The 18602-nt window shown below is 41.6% G+C and overlaps 1 protein-coding gene across 3 annotated transcripts in view; it reads right to left on the reverse strand.

The window, feature by feature from the left end:
- Positions 1-18602, reverse strand: part of LOC106788304 (MKL/myocardin-like protein 1) — a 177813-nt gene that overhangs the window by 84924 nt on the left and 74287 nt on the right. The window contains exon 1 of one of the 3 annotated variants that reach the window (XM_014751474.1): positions 2510-2531. The exons of the other annotated variants lie outside the window; for them this stretch is intronic. Coding sequence (XP_014606960.1) covers positions 2510-2516 — 7 coding nt within the window. The 5' untranslated portion in view covers positions 2517-2531. Of the gene's footprint in view, positions 1-2509; positions 2532-18602 lie in introns of those variants that run through there. 3 annotated transcript variants of the gene reach the window in all.

Raw genomic sequence — 18602 nt, forward strand, 5'->3', positions numbered from 1 at the left:
CCCACCTCGATCCTTCTTTCTCGGCAGAAAACGAGTTCGGGTCCTTGGGTGGTCTTTTCGAGCAAGGTCGAGGGCGAGTTTACTCTCTTTCTCTCTCTTGCTCTCTCTTTTACTTTTAAGAACAAAGAATAGTTTAGTGGAAATCCTTATCTCATTACCGACCATTATATGTTATATTCTCACCATAAAAATCTCTCATTCAGTCGGTCGTTTTATTTGCGTCATTTACGTCAACGTAGGAGTTACTTATCTTTTTATAGTGTTGAATGTGGTTTAAGAATTGGTCTACTAATGTAAGGTTCGTAAAAAAAAAAGAAAGTAAAAAAAAAAAAAAAGAAATAAAAACCCAAGGCGTGAATTGGATTATCGGAGATAAGGTGAAACGAAATGATTTTGCGGGAGGGAGGAGCACCAAGTTGCCGGCAGGTTGAGATCTTTGCAAAACTCCGAAGAGCCTGGAACGTCCTCTGGCACTTTCCTGGTCAACAGGAGAGTGCCGCTTGTGTTGCGCAACACTGGCGCCAGCCCGTAATGCCGCGGGGCCCCAGGGCCTCAGGAATGACTCACCGAGAGACGAACGACGCGCACAGCCGAGAGAAATGCCCGGTCACCCTACCCTACCCCGTCCTTCCCTTCTCACCGATCCCCACCATTAGTTCTCTCTCTTTCTAACTACGCGCGAGAGGATCTCTCTTCGACGCGTTGTCACGCGTTTTTATTTTATTTTATTTTATTTTATTTTTTTTTCCTTTTCTGTTGCGTGTGTGTGCTTTGAGAAAACGATTCGCGACGGTTCAACGCGACGGTTGACCTATTTTTATCACTTTTACCGAATGATGATTGTTGTTGTTAATTTAATTTACGTTTGTAATAAACGAAATTAGAAATAATGATAATAGAGAATTTAAAAGATAAGTTGATAAGCTCGTAGAAAAAAATGAGATTGATTGTTTAATGTTTGGGAACATCGATCATGAATTGTGGATAAGACTTTAACACAATTAACTGTTCGTTTTATGAAATTTTCAGGACACTTCGAGTACTAACTACATTGGGGAAAGTTTGAGATTCGGCCTTCAAAGATTCTTGACCTGAGACACTCGTGTTCGTTGAATATTTTTCATCGGTTATATCGCGTGCGTTGCGACATCTTGATTCTTTTCACAGTTTCGTTTGGTCTCTACTAAAGATCCAGATAGATAAAGAGAGAGAGAGAAAGAGTCATTATATACGTTTTGTCTCCTTTAGTGAGAGATTTAGTCGAGAATTTATAAATCGAAAAAACAAAAAAAAAAATAAAAAGACAAAAAAGGTGTATCGAGTAACGCCAGTGAACGTGGGTAATATTAATCACTGTGATTTTTTCTCACAAAAGGGCATATCATTACGACGATGAGAAGAAAAAAAAGAAGCAGAAGAAGAAGAAGAACACGCTCGTCCAAGTTTCTCTGTTGGTCGGACACGCACGTCGACAATAGCGTACCATCCGTTACTATCAATCATCCTTCGCAGCAGACATACCATTGTCGTGCATGACTAATTGCCAGTGTGACCGAGGACCACGCTTGCCAATTATAATTAAACGTAGCCTCGAGAACGAGAGATAAAGAAAGGTAGAAAATACTATTTGAGGATTATTTCGATAACTATCGCGTCGAACTTTTACCAACCACCCGAGTGTAACTTAAATTTACAAGATTACGAATTAATCTCCACGTAGAGTAAGAAGAAATTTGTTACGGAATAAAAGATTTTACGTGGACTGTCACGTAGCTGTATTTTTCAGAGAAAGAGAACTCGCACGTAGAAATGTACGATGGATGGATGTTACGTGACAAGCGGTAGGAGGAAGTCTAGGAAGGTCAAACGTAATATCCTAGGTGTGTACGTCATTCGAGAGGAAGATAGCAACTGAAATGATCCTGGAGTCTTCCTCCAACCCTTTTTTGCTTATTCACAAACGACGATAATGACTGAATTTTCTTCCAAACAAAAAAAAAAAAGTCGTAAAAAATGTATCTAAAATAACAGTAAATCAGTAAAACAATTTTACGATCGTGTTCAATCATAAAAATGTAAATAATATCGAACAATCGTGATATGTAATCGTAAGAAAATAAAGTTTCCACGAAACATCGAAGAAAAATATTCGCAGAAAGGCGTTAACATTTTGGAAAATTTCAAAAATCGTTCACCGCGTCCGCGTTCTGATGTGAGATCGGATCGAAGAAAACGGCCGAATTGTCGGCGTATGAGCCAAACAAAAACCAACAAACGAGTTAGCCCGGGTCTCTTGCGACCTCCCGTACTTCTTCAACGATCCTTGGTCTCTCTCTCTCTCTCTCTCTCTCTCTTTCTCTTTCAACGTTATTTCGCAACAAGTAGAGTCCGTTCGCAGTTCTTCGGGGCGAGTTTTCGATGCGAGAGTTGGAAGAAGAGAAAGAGAGAAGGACGTAACAACGACAACAACGATGCGAAAAGGCTATTCGTAAGCGATTCTCGTACGTACCGTTCATCGCCGGCGGGGCCAGATCGTCCCGAAAATACGTTCTCCACCAACACGATCGATATATAAACTTGTTCCATCCGACCTTCTGCTGGCAAGTCTTCCGGGCTTCCACGCGAAGAGAGAAAGATAGAAAAAGAAAGAGAAAGAGAAAGAGAGAGAGAAAGAAAGAAAGAACCGATAAGGATCTGCCCGGTGGCCAATGTCCGCGGAATGTGGCAGTCCAGCTCAACAACGATCGTACGTCACGCGCATCCCGCGACAAAACAAAACCGCATTGATATTCGGACTTCTTTGCTCCTTTTCTCTCTGTCTCTTTTGCTTTGGCTTTCTCGGTTCTTCGACAGAGAGACACCATACACCGTCGGTAGTTAGTTCCCCGAAGGAGGTCGACGCGATAGAAATTAATTGCAAGCGTGAGCGTAATACCTTCAGTGGGACAGGCCGTTATGACTCTGCGTGATGGGACATTGAGGGGACACACTGTTGGATGTCAAACGTTTATCGAGGAATAGCTACGTTTTTGTTCCTTTATATTGTAGAAACCAACAACGACTATAATAAAATGTTTGTAAGCGTGGACGCGCATTAACCTTTTTGTTTGGAAAAAATAAAGAAAAGAAGAGAAAAGAAAAAGGGAGAAAAATGAATCAGAATTTGAAGAAAATAATGCAAGAAAATTCGCGTCCAAAAGAACCATAAGAGAGATACGGATAGAAGATCAGTAAAGTATCTCGGATCGGAAAGGTTCTAGGACGAGAGTTGGCCTAAGGCAGTGCCATAACGAACGTCAGATAAAACATGAGGACTCGCTTGAAACACGATACTCTCTCTCTAACTCCATGCTCGCGCGTATATCGGAGACTGACAAGGGCCGTCGTAGTTGTCCTCTCTCGAGTTTAGGAATCGATTTGCAAGTGAAACTCGATAGAACGAGGCCCTGTGTGTTGTCGTAGAACGTACAGCGCCGATCCTTCGTCGTTATGCGAAACGCGCGTCTTCCTTTTCTCTTCTATCGAGAAAAAGACATCCCTACCTATCCTCTAGTAACCCTTTTGTATCTCTTTCTATCTACCATTCTCTATCTCTTTACCCCCGTATGAATTTACGATCCGGGAGAGCAAGCCGAGGATCGCCGACCGATACCCGTCGAGATCTCATCTAACGGGTGTCGCCAAGCGAAGGTGACTTACGAACTGACGCGCCGACCGACAAGGGACCCCGCTACTGTCTTCTTCCTCCTCCTCCTCTTCTTCAACCTCCACCTCCACTTTCTTTTCCTCTTTCTCCCCCTCGAGCACGATCCTGCAGGCTCCTGAGTAACGATCTTGCGCGAGGCCGCAAAAAGAGCGAGTCGCATGAAAAGAATAAATTGCGTTAACCGATAGGACTCCGAAGAAGTCCAAAGACGACTACGACGACAAACGGGATATTTTGCGGCTTGAATTATTTTATTGCGAGTATCCTTCCAATGAATATAGCAAAGAAATTGACTTTGTTAATAATACATCTCTCTCTCTATTTCTTTTTCATTTTCTTTAAATATAAACTACAATAGACTACCGTATAACGCGTCAAAGATATTATTGCGACTATCGTTTTCATATAATCTGTTCATAATCAGACTTGTCGGGATTTGTTTCATTTAAAAATGAAATTTGACAATTTATTCTTATATTTTTCTTTTCAAATACTACGTTATGAAGAATAGTTCGTGGAAATGATAAATTTTCTCAATATCTGTATCTAATAGAAATGTTCTCGTAAAGTTATTGTAAATAATTTCGTAAAGAAAAGAAAAAAATATATATCTAATACTATTAGAGGAGAAAAATGTTCATACAACGCGTAACATATGAGGCCCCCGTTTTATACGAGAGTATACCGTACATATTTGATTTACGATCGTACACGATTCGCAAGAAAAATAAGGACAACGAACGAAACTTTTTCATTTATTTGTATAGAAAAGTTCGATGCTGAAACGGAAAAAGAATAATAGGGAAAGTTAGGCGTGAAAAGTAACTAGATGAGGTTTCCTCAACTCCAGGGAGACCCGGTTGAGAATAAGCGAGGCCAAAGAGCCACCTTGGGTATTGGTACGAGGACGGGGAACGAGTCATCGAGGTAGTCCGGACGATTCCTGGTAGTCCCGGCTAAAACGTGCTTCGAGAGACAACTAACCGGCAGTGCTATGCCGTCTGGACCAGCTTCTCCTCGATAACGCTTTGTGCCAAGTCTTTCTTTCTCTTACTCTCTATCTTTCTCTCTCTCTCTCTCTCTCTCTTTCTTTCTTTCTTTCTTTCGCTCTCACTCGTTTGACTCCTTCCCTCCCGATACCGCTCGGAGCAGACCGGCAGGCTACTCTTCCGAGCTCGCTGTCAGAAAAAGATGATCCTCCGTTGCACGTGCAGATAGCAAATCACGGTATCGTCGTTGTCGTTGTCGTTGTCGTCGTCTTCGTCGTATGTTGGTACGTTCGCATCGCAACGTTGTACACAACAACTGAGAAACGCGTATTCTACTATTCTCTTGATGGTACTACCAGTTTGGACAGAGTCAGAGTGGGCCCTCCCGAAAACGATCGGCTCTTGTCGTGTTAGCGATCAGTAAACGATGTTCACCATTTAAAGAAGCAACCACGATGACGAGCTCCTGTTAATCTCTGATTTATGAAGCGCTTATAAACGGGGATTCTTATTTAACCGAATACCCCCCGTTATGATGGAAGAGGCATGCATTGTAAAAAACAAACGGGAGAGTACATAAATACTAGTGTTATTCGAGATATTAGATTGATAAAGGAATAAATGTTTAGAAGTAAGTTCGCGTCCTATAGCGAGTCGAAGGATTCGAAGAATTTTTAATAAATGGTTGGACGGGATAATAAGGATAACGTCTCGTTCCCTCGACTTCTCTATTCGCACCTTTGTTCCTTCGGGTTGCGGAAAGTCAAGAATCTTTAGATCGGTCTTTTATCTTTCTCCCTTTCTCTCTCTTTCTCTCGACTTGGTACCGAATGACGCGTACCACCTGTAAGATTCTTTGCGCGGAGGAGAAGGTTCTCCTCTAGGCCTAGCCACAATTATCATCCATTTACCGGCCATCAAGCAGTTAGGAACGATTACGGCTATCATAGCAGGTTTCGTCAGCGACGGAAGAGCAAACGAGGGTGACAGACAGCGTCCTCCGCGCGGATAATAGCGTCTTTCTCCGCGAAGGCCATCAAACGATTAGCGGATCCACCTGTCATCGTAGATTCTTACCGCTCCCAAGTAAAACGGTCCTATTATCATCGCATCAAGAGGCCCCCTAATGCCGCGTATCCGCTTTACCGACCGATTCTCTTCTCTTTCTCTCTCTCTTTCTCTCTCTTTTTCTCTCTCTCTTTCTCTCTCTTTTTCTCTCTCTCTTTCGTTACTTCTCTAAACCGATTTCCCTCCGCAAAATTATCGAATCTTACGAAACGTAGGCACGATCTACCTTGCGTCTATCTATGCTGACGAAATGTCAGACTAACGGGCCATACTCTCAACCCATTTGAAGACCTATCCCGGACGTATCGTTTTTCTTACCAAGCAATTAGCGTTAGTTAGATCAATCTTATATATTTCGAGTACGTCGATTACTCTAACTTACATTTTGAACGTCTCACGTTCTCCTTATAACAGAATCGTCCCGTAGAAAGTCACAACAACGCTCGACAACAACAACAACGTAAAGACGGTAGTAGTTCCTACGTTCACGAGAATGTCGTTAGTTTTGACAAGACGTTGTACGCACGACGACGTTCTCCTGTTGCATTCTCTACGACTCGATGAGAATATTTACTGCGTCGGACTGATCTGTCAGCTGATTGTGCACGGCCGATTTTTTCACAACTTTTTCCTCTTAGCCACGTTGCTTTCTGTGCACGCTTTCTCTCTCCTCTTCTATTTTATTCGTGCGAATATACGTACGCGCTACAGAACTAAGAAGAGAATCAGATGTAGAAGAGGTTTTGTGGTAGACGAGGACGAGGACAACGAGGAGGACTCTTCTTTCCTTCCTCTCTTTTCTTTATCTCTCTTTCTTTCTCTCTCTCTCTCTCTCTCTCTCTCAATCCTCGACCAATGAATGCCGATCCACTGATGCGTCGGCTGGTTTGACGAGCCCTGATGGATGCTCTTGGAATCCCGGGACCCCGGTCTCGAGCTTGCAACGAGCAAAATCATGGTTTAAATCGGCAACGCGCGGAAAGATATTCCTCGTTGAAAGACCAACCGAGTTCTCGATATATAAACGATCGCCGGCCGGCCGGCCGACCGGCCTATTGTATCGGACGTGTGTCTTCTAAGTTCTCCTTTTAACGTTGCTTGAAATAATCGAATCGTTACTCTTATACCACCGAATTGGTTGGGGAAAAAAAAAAAGAAAAAAAGAAAAGGAAAAAAGATTCAGTTCAATTTTGCATCCCTTAGGAATGTATTAAAAAAACAAAAAAAAAAAAACAATACGCAGATAATCAAGTAAATTAAGAGAATTGTAAATCCTTTAACTAGGTGTAGCGAGAAGATATTCCCAGGGTGATATAACTGGACGCCAGTGTAGCAACTTGGTAGGAGCTGTTTGTGTCGTACAACAACTCTAACAGCATTCTTGTTAAGACTTGTTCTCGAATAAATGGAAAACCAAAGGTTGTTCCTGTATCGTATCTTGACGAGAAGGTGAATATCCTTATGCCGTTGGAGTTAATCGATTAGTTTAAAACACTGGCAGCGGAGAGAGGAGGAGAGGCCGCGGGGAGAGGGAGTTATTTGCCAATCGGTTCGTCGATTCTCGTCAACTTCCGACGAGGAAGGAGGATCACCTTGCCAATTTTCGGTTGACTTTAGTTAAAAGATTAAATAAATAAAATAAAAAAAAAAAAAGAAAATCTAGCGACCATACGACTACGACTACGACGACGAGGTCCACGTTCGTCGCGTACAGCAAAATCTATTTCGGTACATTCGTTTCGGGGCGCGGCAAAGAACGAGGAATGAGGCCAATTAAGCGGTATATCATTAGCAGCGGTGCTGCCACGACAAAGTCCGGCATTCTGCGAAGTAAATCACCCACGACTCCTGTTTGCCGACGACAACGGCCGAGAGAAACCGGCCAACTGAATCCTTCCCGATGACGTATAACCGTGTTCTCGATAATATACACACGAGACTCGAACATACGTTCCATTTGTGAAAACTTTTCGGAATAATAATCCTTTAAAGAAAAAAACAACAAAATTGTTTAAATAGTCTTCTCGTGGCTATGATAAACCAAACAGAAATAGAAAGAGAAGGTGGATTATTTCTGTTAAATACTTCTTTTTTTTTTTTTTCTTTCTTTCTTTTTCAATCGTAATACCAGAAGGGTTTCTTTTTTTTTTTTTAAATCATTACTAAGAGTTTACGACAGGTAGAACGATTAATCTCGGCCGAAGATAAACGCGGCATCTCGCGAGCATCCAGATCGAGGTAGCAGGCCCGCCCGCGGAGAGATTAGCGATGACTCCAAAAAAGGCCATTAACGTTTTAAATGCCTTTGCTCGGATCAACTATCCGACTCGTATAGTACTCGGACTTGATCAGAACCGAGAGAGTCCTTTTGGCAATAAGAAAAAGAAATTAATCGATTGACTTGGAAGTAGGTATAAATATAAAAAAAAAAAAAAACAAGCAAAAAACAAAAACAAAAAAAAAGACTAATAAAACTAATCAAAAGACGAACGAGAAAGAATATTTATTAGTCGTGAACATTACGTAGGCTAGTTTCTATCTTCTTCATCATCATCATCATCATCATGATCTTTTTTTTCTGCTACTATTGCAGTCGCTGTTGTTGCTTTTCCCTTCTACGAGAGGTTTTGCAGTCGGTCGCGTTAACGTTCACGTCCTTTCGTCGCATTCGAAGAGTTGAAAACTAATATAAAAAGGGAAAGAAAAGATATAAAATTCTCAGGACCGGAACGAAGACGTCCATGTGCATTGTATAGTTCGAATACGATGCTATGATATCCAAGTAGTAGTAGTAGTAGTAGTAGTAGTAGCAATAGCAGTAGTAATAGTAATAGTAGTTGGTTGAGCGAGCGCGAAGGATCGCGGAGGATCGCGAAAGATCGAAGATCGAGGGAGAAGAACAGGTGGACGTTAAGCGAACGCGGCCGTTACCTTCTCTCGTTTCCGAGAATCGAAAGACATTCGAGGTATCTGCGATAGTGGTGACCGAAGGAAAGCAGCAACAGCATCAACAGCACCAGCACCAGCAGCAACAGCAACAGCAACAGAAACAGCGACAGCAGAAGCAACACAGTCGAGTGTATATAACCTGTACATGTTACATTCGATAGAGAGAAATAGAGAAAGAAAGAAAGAAAGAAAGAAAGAAAGAAAGAAAGAAAGGAAGGAAGAAAGGAAGAGAGAAAGAGAGAGACGATTCTTCGCGTTTCCAAGTCGCGTTATTATCGCTGATCACGTAGCTACTTAGAAGCGGCTATCTTCTCTCTAGCTTTTATACGTTACGCGAGCGGGTTCCGCCGAGCGGATACACGCTGCTCGAGCGAGTAAGCAGGGCTGGTTTTACTTGCTCGTTCCTACACAACTTTTCTGCGGTAGCTCTTGAATTTTCTCTCTCTCTCTCTTTCTCTCTCTCTCTATCCATCTCTCTTTTCTGACTCGCTCGTTTCCTCCTCCTCCTCCTCTTCTTCTTTTTTTCTCATCCTCAGCCCCGTCTTTACGCTCTACCACCTTTGTAGGTATTTGTGCCTCGAGCAGACGAGCAGTCCTGGGTCGGCCAGACAGCACTGCGCCTCCGCGAGCTTCCAAGAATCTCGAGTGCTCCGAGTCTTGCGAGTGAGAGAGAGAGAGAGAGAGAGAAAGAGAAAGAAAGAGAGAAAAAGAGAGGGAGAGAGAGAGAGAGAGAGAGAGAGAAAGCCTGACTAGACGGTGGGAACCATTCCTGTCGGAGTCGAAGCGGCTCGTGGTATCGGTCGCGCTCTTGTTTTGACGCCAACCGAGAAAGGTGCATCGACCTCAAAGGTCGTCGTGCCACCCGACTACTCGCGCTTACGGAAAACTCATTTGCGGATTCCACTGTTCGAACGCGCGTCAGCACCCTTTCTTCGTTTCCGCGCGCGCTTCTTCCCTTCGTCGCTGTAGGTCGATCATCGTTAGAGAATACAAATAAGAAGAAGACAAAAAAATTCTCTTCCTACAACGTGCTAACACCACCTGCCGCCGATGGGAAAACGCGGATTTTCAACAACATTGAAATTAATTTACTTGTATTACTTTTACGGAATTTGTACTTATTGTTTTGTTCTTTATTTATTCCTCTTTCTCTCTCTCTTTCTTTCGCTAAATGATTAAAATTAGATATAATAGAATTAAATTAATTTCTATTTTGTGAAATTTTATCGTACGATCGAACGGATTGCAATCTTTGACGGTAATGGGAGCGTCTCCTTTGAAGACTCTTATTCCCTTCTTCTTCTTCTTTTCGTCGGGTTGAGAATTCGAACTGCACTATGTACAATAACTATCAAGTCTTGCTTATTGTCCTTCCTTCAGAGCTGCCTTAGGGAGGGCCATTGTTGAAGACGTACGTATGGAACATACGTATGTACGTACCTACGTACGCACGTCCGCACGTCCGGCAATACGCGGCCCGCCCTCTTTCTCTTTCTTTCTTTCTCTTTCTCTCTCTCTCTCTCTCTTTTCACCGCCGAAGATCTATCGTTGGAATTTGCGTATGTAGATTAAGTTCCCTACCGAGGGCCTATTGTTCCCGAAGAAGGAGCCGAGGAAAGTCCGATTCAAGCGAGCTACTTCAGACGAAGTTCTACCCGTCGTTAAAAGGTGCCTCCTTCCTGCGTTGAAAAAAAAAAAAAAACAAAAAAATAATAATATATATATATATATCTATCTATCTATCGGGGAAAACTTTGAAAACATTGAATTCGGACAAAAACTTTAAACCTCCAACGTGATTAGAAAATAATGGAAAGCATCGTAGAAACGATGCTTTCCCATACGCGTTATTCCATTGGTGTTTCGTAGAAGAGGGTTTATGTGAAAGACTCTTATGTATCTGGCGAGAGTCGAAGATCGTAATAAAAAAAATTCAAGACATCTACAGCAGCGGAGAACGGAGACACGATGACTCTCCGCCAAGCAAACGATTGCTATTGATCTCAGCGGCTTTCTTATACCGAACGTGGTCGATAGGTTTCTTGAAAGTGCGTAAGGAAAACCTTGAAAGACGCGATTTTATAATGATATATCCGTTTAAATCGTATATATTAATTTACATTAAAAATAATTTGATTTTTCTATTTTTTTTTTTTTTTCAATAAAAATTTGTATATATTTACAATAAAATTGTGAACAACATATTTTCACGAAAAATTCATTTTATTTCAATATCTAAAAAATTCCATCCCGAAATATTAATTAGAAATTTTTATACGAGGTTGGGTTGCAAAATTGTACGCCTATTATTTTTCTTTCACAAATCTTATGAAGACTACGTCGAAAAATAAAAGTGTGTAAAAAAAAAAAGAAAAACTTGTTTTTATTTTCATCTCTACGTGCTTACGAATAGTATATCGAGGTTTCCACGTTACTTTTAAGAAAATGTTCAAACGGGTTTAACTTCGAAGCGATATTTAATCGAATAGAATAATTGTAGAAAGATAAGAAAGGTTAGATTCTAAAAAGCAATACTAGAATGATCTACTGTAAGCTCGGAGTGTCAGTTTTACCGGTCGATGGAGAAAGAGAGGCAGCGGGTCCTCGTCCATTAAATCACATGAATTTTTTGTACGTCTTCGAGAGTAAGAGAAGGTGCCCATAAAGCACGGGGGATTACGATTCTCGGTTACGATGTCGTCGACTTTCTAAGGTCTGCTGCCTTCGACGACTCGGCGAGGAAATCAATCGAACGACCGATCGATCGATCTTTGCAAGAGGATCCATGAAAAGAAAAAGAAAAAAATAATAATAATCATAATAATAAAAAAAAAAAGAAAAAGTAAAGAGAAAAACTAAGACGCCTCGTAGATGCAGCGAGACGACACATTGCCAACTTTCTTGTTGATTCTCCAATATCTCTTTTTCTTACTCCTTCTATTTCAATCCAAACCCACGTCCTCCTAATTATTCTCGATCGTTTCTAATTCTTTGTATCATTTATCATTCCGTTAAGGGGGTGTCCTGAATTAAAATGTCCAAAAAAAAATGGTTTCTTTATTGCTTAAATCGATAGATAAATTATCTAAGAATACGTTTACAAAGTGACAGAGACCAATTGTAAATATAAGCAAGAATATAAAGCGGAAAGCAGACAAGCGTCGAGCAGGTGTGCAAGTGCTCGCCACTCCGACCTTCTATTCATAATTTCATACTTGAAAAGGGTTGAAGGGTCGTTCAATGCAGTAGTTACAATCGATAAATTATTACTGTATAACGAAGAAACCACACACGTGTATTTATATACATAAGTTGGAAGAAAAGAATTATGATAGGATTTTCATCGAGCACTCATTTTCCATTTCATCCTTCTTCGAGAAGAGAAAAAGAAAGAAAGAAAGAGAAAGAGATACGCAACTTTCGGATTGTGTGTTAAACACAGAACTCACGACCTTGTCAACGAGGCCGTCGCGTTTCTCCGTCCGGCTCCTCTCTGGGAGAGATCTCGGTTCTCTTGTATCCCATGTGTGTATATACATATGTATGTATATGTGTGTGTGTACGTACGTGTCGTCTAGATACGGTATAAAAGATCTTCTCTCTTTTTCACTTAAACAACCACGATTCATCGATCTCCATCGGTAGAACGGCCAGCTGACCGATGACTAAGATTACGTGCCATCGAACGATTGTAATTGGCTTTGCCGCGAAACGTAACGCTCGTGCGCGCGCGACCATAGCCGCCGTTCGAGTAGCCGTGAAACGCAGTAAATCAGTGCCGGGTTAAGGATCGCTTATAAATAACCAATTAGAGACACCTGTGTTGCCCGATCACGGATCGACCTTATCCCACGGAATGCAGATGCGCGACTTCTCTTTGATCTTTGTTCTTGCTAAGCGACTACTACCCTCGGACGACGCGTTCTCCGATCGATGGATAGATAAATAGGTAGATAGATAGATAGATAGATCGATTCTTTCTTCCTTCCTTCCTTCCTACGATCTTTTCCGAATCGATCTAGGTTGGAATTTCAATATTTCTACGATCCTCGCGTACCTTAGAAGAAATCCCGCTCACGATCTCTTGAATAAATCTCTTTATATTTTTCTTTTATATACCACAAAGCGATCGATCCTCCAACTACGAAAAAAATTTTCAACCAATGACGCGATACCAAGGAGCATCGACGAAAATATATTACGTAGAACGTGTAATAAATTAGTTGTACACTTAACAAGGATCATTTATGAGCAATCGATTATCTTAAGCACCTCCCGGTATCTTCTCCTCCTCCTCCTCCTCCTCATCCATCGCTAAGAGATACATTTTGTCATGGAATGCAGGTGCACTGCTTCTTTGAGTATCGATTAACCGCGTTTCGGTGATTCATAACTGCCAACGGGAATTTAGGAGTAGCCACGCGAATAAAACGCGACACGAGTTGTAGTCGACTTTCAAGGACGCCGACACATATACCTCTTACATCGATATATTCCTTATCGAGAAAGCGTTATCGCTCTCTCTCTCTCTCTTTCTCTCTCTCGTCCAATTAAGACGATTAGCGTTCTGGAACGGTGTCGTGTTGCTCGGTAAAAAAAAAAAAAAAGAAAAAAAAATTCGAAAAGAAAGTACGCGAATTATCGAAAGGCTCGTCGAAGTACTACACGACGACGACGACGACGAAGACAACAACAACAACAACGAGGACGTAGAAGAAAAAGAAAAAGAGGAGGAAGAGAGGAGGGTAAGGGGGAGGTGGAGGATGGTCGTCGAACGCGTTAGGCACTGGTACGCATCTGCTCGCGTGGGAACAACGCGCTCCCATTCCTCTCGACGAGGACAGAACCGAGACACTCGGACCAGGTTTCTCGTCTTTATGCGAAATATTGCCGCGGTACACTCTGCTCCGTTTATTTATTATGAAAGGCTCGTTTTTCTAGACTCGTAGAAAAATCCTTCCGCCTATAACGAGAACGGAATTTCAAATTTCAAAACATTCGCGCATCAACGGAACCGACAATTCCCGTTAGTCATTCCATCGGTTATGTTCAAAGTTTCTTGTTGCTCGTCTAAACATCACAAATTTCGTGTCTTTTTTATTCTTCTTTTTTCTTGTGGGGCGGGTGGAGAGTGAAAAAATGGAACGAAGAATAACCGAAAAAGTTTTGATTCGTGGCCATAGCCGCTTTTACGAGTGCATGCATGCATCATTATCTCCGAGACAGATCGAAGATTTGCGACCGGTCTCTTTCGCGCGTCGGACTTTTACTCTCTTCTTTATTTATTTATTTATTTATTTAGTATATAGTGGCTTGGCGAGATTCATCCGAGAGCTAAGCTCCAATCTTATCTGAACATTTACTAATTGAATTAACCGGACTCGTATTTCCATCACTTGGTGGTTTATTTCTACGGTACAATTTGTCCGTACGCTTTTATTTATTTATCGTACTTATATTACAAGAGATCAAAAAAACGAAGAGAGAATCAGACGAAGTATAAGGAGAAATAAGAGAAAGGTAAAGAATAAGAGTATAAGAGTATGAGAATATGAATGGAGGTATACAGGAACGAGAAACTCTTCCCGCTTCACGATAAGTCACTTAAAGAAAGGTGGAAGTGCGTCGAGCGGAACGGGTCGCCTTAATTTACGTTCTTCGTGATTTATCCCTACCAAACCGTCACTTCCGTCTCCATCTTTTTACTCTAAGAGTTCCAGGTGGAAAGAGAGGAAAGGTGGAGAAAGAGAGAGAGAGAGAGAGAGAGAGAAAGATCCCTTTTTATCTCCCATTTCTTTGAGAGACTTTTCGGTAGACTCCGCGCCTTCTTTTTGATTTACAATCGTCTCTCTTGACTAAGGGTGAAAGAAAGAAAGAAAGAAAGAGTAGAAAAGGGAAAAAGGGGAAGACGAGGAAGTGGTGGCGGTGAAGGGGGAGGGGGAGGGGAGAAGGAAAGAAGGTCTCTTGGCTTATTTCAAGTCACTTTCGACAGTCGCCTCGTTACTCGCTTGGATTTACGGCGTATTGGATATGCCGCCCCGAAGAGAAACACTACGGCGAACGTTGTCGTACACCTTCTGCCTCTTCGGAGTACCGTAAATCGAGGAGCGTGAATCGTAAAGCGTTCCTCTCTTTCTTTCTTTCCTTCCTTCCTTTCCTTCCTTCCTTCTCCTCTCTATTTCTTTCTCTTTCTCTGTCGAATCGAACGATTTTCAGGATTCGCGCCATTGGAAACTCACGAGCGAACACATCCTTTATTCCTTTACTTTTTATACTCTTTTTATATCTGTCAATTCATTTACCTAAAGTTTCTCGTCTTCGTAAAAATATGTGCTCGATCCGTAATTCAGAAATTCGATCATTCGGATTCGGATCGTAAAAATTCTTGAAACTCTTGTTATCCCGTGAAAAAGAGTAAACGAATAAAAACTAAATCAAAGAGACGCGCACACCGCGCAAACATACACGGGCAATCGACACAGGAATGTATTGTATTTTTTTTTTTTTTTTTCGATTTGTTTTAATATCAAAGTCGACGTATCAGAAGGTAGGATCTTGAAGAAGGGGAGGAACGACAAGAGGACGAATCGGACATGCCAAGGAGATTGACTTTATCTCTGCGCCCTACGGTCCCTTCCCCTTCCCCTTTCTCCCTCTCCGCACCCCGCCAACCCCTCCCGCGATTACCCCCACGGTTCTCGCGGATTTTGATTGCCGCGAGTAGTCGACGGTAATCGCTATCTCACAAGGACTCGAGATCGAAAGGGGAACTGAAAAAAAGAAGAGGAAGGAGATGAATAAAAAGGACGAAGAGAGAGAGGGAGGTAGCTTTAAATCCGACAGGAATTACCAACGAAGGCACACAATATGTCGGTGCCCATTAAAATTCGGACGGTGTAAATTAAACTTTCGCTACGGAGGATGTCCAACGAGTACAACTTGCCGATCCTCCTCCTCCTCCTCCTCCTCCTTCTTCTTTTACTCTCGTCTTCTCGTCTCGTGGGTGCCAAGAGGGCGAGTTCGCATAATTGAAATCGGATTGACGTAACCTTCACCGAACTAGCTTACCTCTAAGAAAAAAGCAATATGGACGGTGTATCTTTTCTCTTATCTTATCTCTTACAAAAGCAGTTAGGTGTCGTTTTTTTTTTCGAATAAGTCATCTTCTCTTCGAAAAAAATTCTTTTTTATTTATCTATATATATATATATATGTCGGATTTACATACCATAGGAGAAGATTATTTTCTTCTCCGATGGGTTGAAGAACGCGATGGGAAAGAAAAGAGAAGAAAAAGTAGAGACAAAGAATAAAAGAGAGAAAGAGAGAAAGGGAGAAATAAGAAATCTCTCGTTGGCCAGTTCCATTCATTTCTTTGACGAATGATCTCGAATGACCGAGCACCGAGTTTCGAATTCAATTACGATTTGCGGAATTAGCCGTGCAAATGAGAGAAGGACTGCGTGTCTCTTTCCTCGGGAGCTGGATCGTCGAGACAATTTGGACCACCGGCAGCACACGAGAAACACCACCAGCAACGTCTTTTCCCTCCTTCTCCTCCTCCTCTTCCTCCTCATTTCACCTCTCCCCCGCCGTAGTTCTCTTTCCCACCTAACCCTCATTGCGCTCCCGCGTTCCGCTCTTCGCTTCCGTTAATTAATTTCGTCAAAGATTTACGATCTCATCCGTTACGTTAAATTGCGTCCAAGAGCCTATCAATATTCATACGACCGAATGGAAATAAAGTAAAGGGTTTCGGTACGCGTAATAAAGTGCAAGCAAACTGGCATGCCTTGTCGCGGTTAGAAAGTCAGACGAATTTTCTTTTTTTCTCTTTTTTTTTTCTTTTTTTCTCTTCTATACGTGTGCCGCAATCGTACACAATGTTCGAAACCTTGCACCGATCTCTCGGCAAATATTATCAAGAAATAAAGGCATATAAATTCATGCCGCGAATGAATTGAAACGATTGATAATATACCGAGTAGAAAGTTCATTTCAATCGTCAATCTCTCTCTCTTTTTCTTTTTTTATATACAAATATACAAATTGATATTTCATTATTCCATAATAACGTCGTAATACTTAAATTATCTACCCAAAGTGGAATTATAATGTTGGCACAGTGTTTCATCTCTATTAACATAATAATACAAAATTGAAATTTTATTAATATTGTATCACCTAAGTAATAATTTTGTATATGAAAATTGTTTGTGGCCTCGGTAAAGAGGAGAGTAATTCGGATCAAATATTAATACTTTAATCGACTTGCTTACGGGTTGCCTAATCGAGGAAGGACGTCCTTTTAATGGGTGCTTAAATAATTCTCGCGTAAATTCTTCTTCGTGAGGTTACAGCTTGCGCTATAAATTTGCACACAAAGTGCTCTTTGTGTTCTCTCGTTTTGCACCTTCCTCCTAACGGCATCGCCTCCACTTCTATCGACGCGTGCATGCGTGCGTGTGTGCGTGCGTGCGTGCGCACGTTCCTGCGCGCACGACCTATCGCCCTAACAGACACCATACGTATTTTCCATTTCGAGAAAACACGAACTTCTCTTATGGGTTTTCCGTGTTACCGAATTCTCCTACTTTTACTTGGCAAGATTAAACATAGTGATTAATAAAAAATGGTTTAATCAACGACCTAACCACGTAGTAATACTAGTTCAGATCACTAGAGTCAAGCGACGATGGGCAAGATATTAATACGTGAATGAGTGATCCATTCGAAAAAAAACCATATGCTGTTAATTCCTGAATATCGGTAAAAGACTTTGGGAATGTGGAAGAGGAGTGAGAATGTTAGACAATAAAAAAGAAGAACGCGATTAAATGAGGTGAAACTTCTTAAACCCGATCAACATTACCCCGTTTTTTCTTGATCACTCTCGTCAAAATCTATCATTTTTCGTATCGATTGAAAATGTTTTCGTAACCTCTGAAAAATGAAGTTTCACTTAAATATAATTTGGTTAACAAAAATGGTTCATTTCTCGAAATTATTGAATTTTTGTTCTTATATCCTTAAGATACACAGGGTTCCCATTGAGAAGAGAGAAGAAAGAGAGTACTCAAAAAACGTCTCAATTCCGGGTGAAATTATAGTGAATTATAAAGGTGGGGAAGTCGCGACTCCTCCGGACTGTCGACTCACACTCGATTTGCGCGTTCTCTCGCTAATGATTTAACGAGCTCGCGGCACGCGATGGGCGTGGATTCTGACGAATGAGAAAGAGAACAAGAGAGAGAGAGAGAGAGAGAGAGAGAGAGAGAGAGAGAGAGGGGAAGAGAGAGGAAGATTCGAAAATTAAGATATAATCCTGTACGAACACTCAACCCCAATCTACACCTTATCCTCTTTCCGATGCGGACTTCCTTTTATCTTTCATGGAATCTTTCTTTAATGAGACACCATCGAGACGAGACGCCTTCATTGATTATCAAAGATCCAGTTCGGAAATATCGTTCGGAGAAGATGGGTTAAACGTTAAAACAGAATTTCACTTGACATAAGTATCATTCGTTTGACATCGTTCTAAATTTATACGAATAATAAAATAAATGAAAATCGAATTATCATTTGACCTACCCCCAGAGATGAGATTAACTAACACAGAAGATAATGAAATTGTCGGAGCCGTAATGAAATCTGTGGAAAGTGGTGTAACTCGTCACCTTGAAAAGAGATCCGGAGTAGGTTGGGATGTAGGTAGAGCACGGTCCCCACCAAGTATCTTCGACAGATCCTTCCGATTGGATGCTCCTCCTCTGATCGGGAGTCACTATTCTCCCACTCACCGGACCCCCTCTCACTCCACCTTTCCTCACCGTCGAAGTGTCGTATTCCGCAAGTGTTTGAAAAATCAATGAAATCGCGTTGAAATG

Source organism: Polistes canadensis, unplaced genomic scaffold, assembly GCF_001313835.1.
Source record: "Polistes canadensis isolate GaletaPanama2010 unplaced genomic scaffold, ASM131383v1 scaffold_5, whole genome shotgun sequence".
Classification (NCBI taxonomy): Eukaryota; Metazoa; Arthropoda; class Insecta; order Hymenoptera; family Vespidae; genus Polistes; species Polistes canadensis.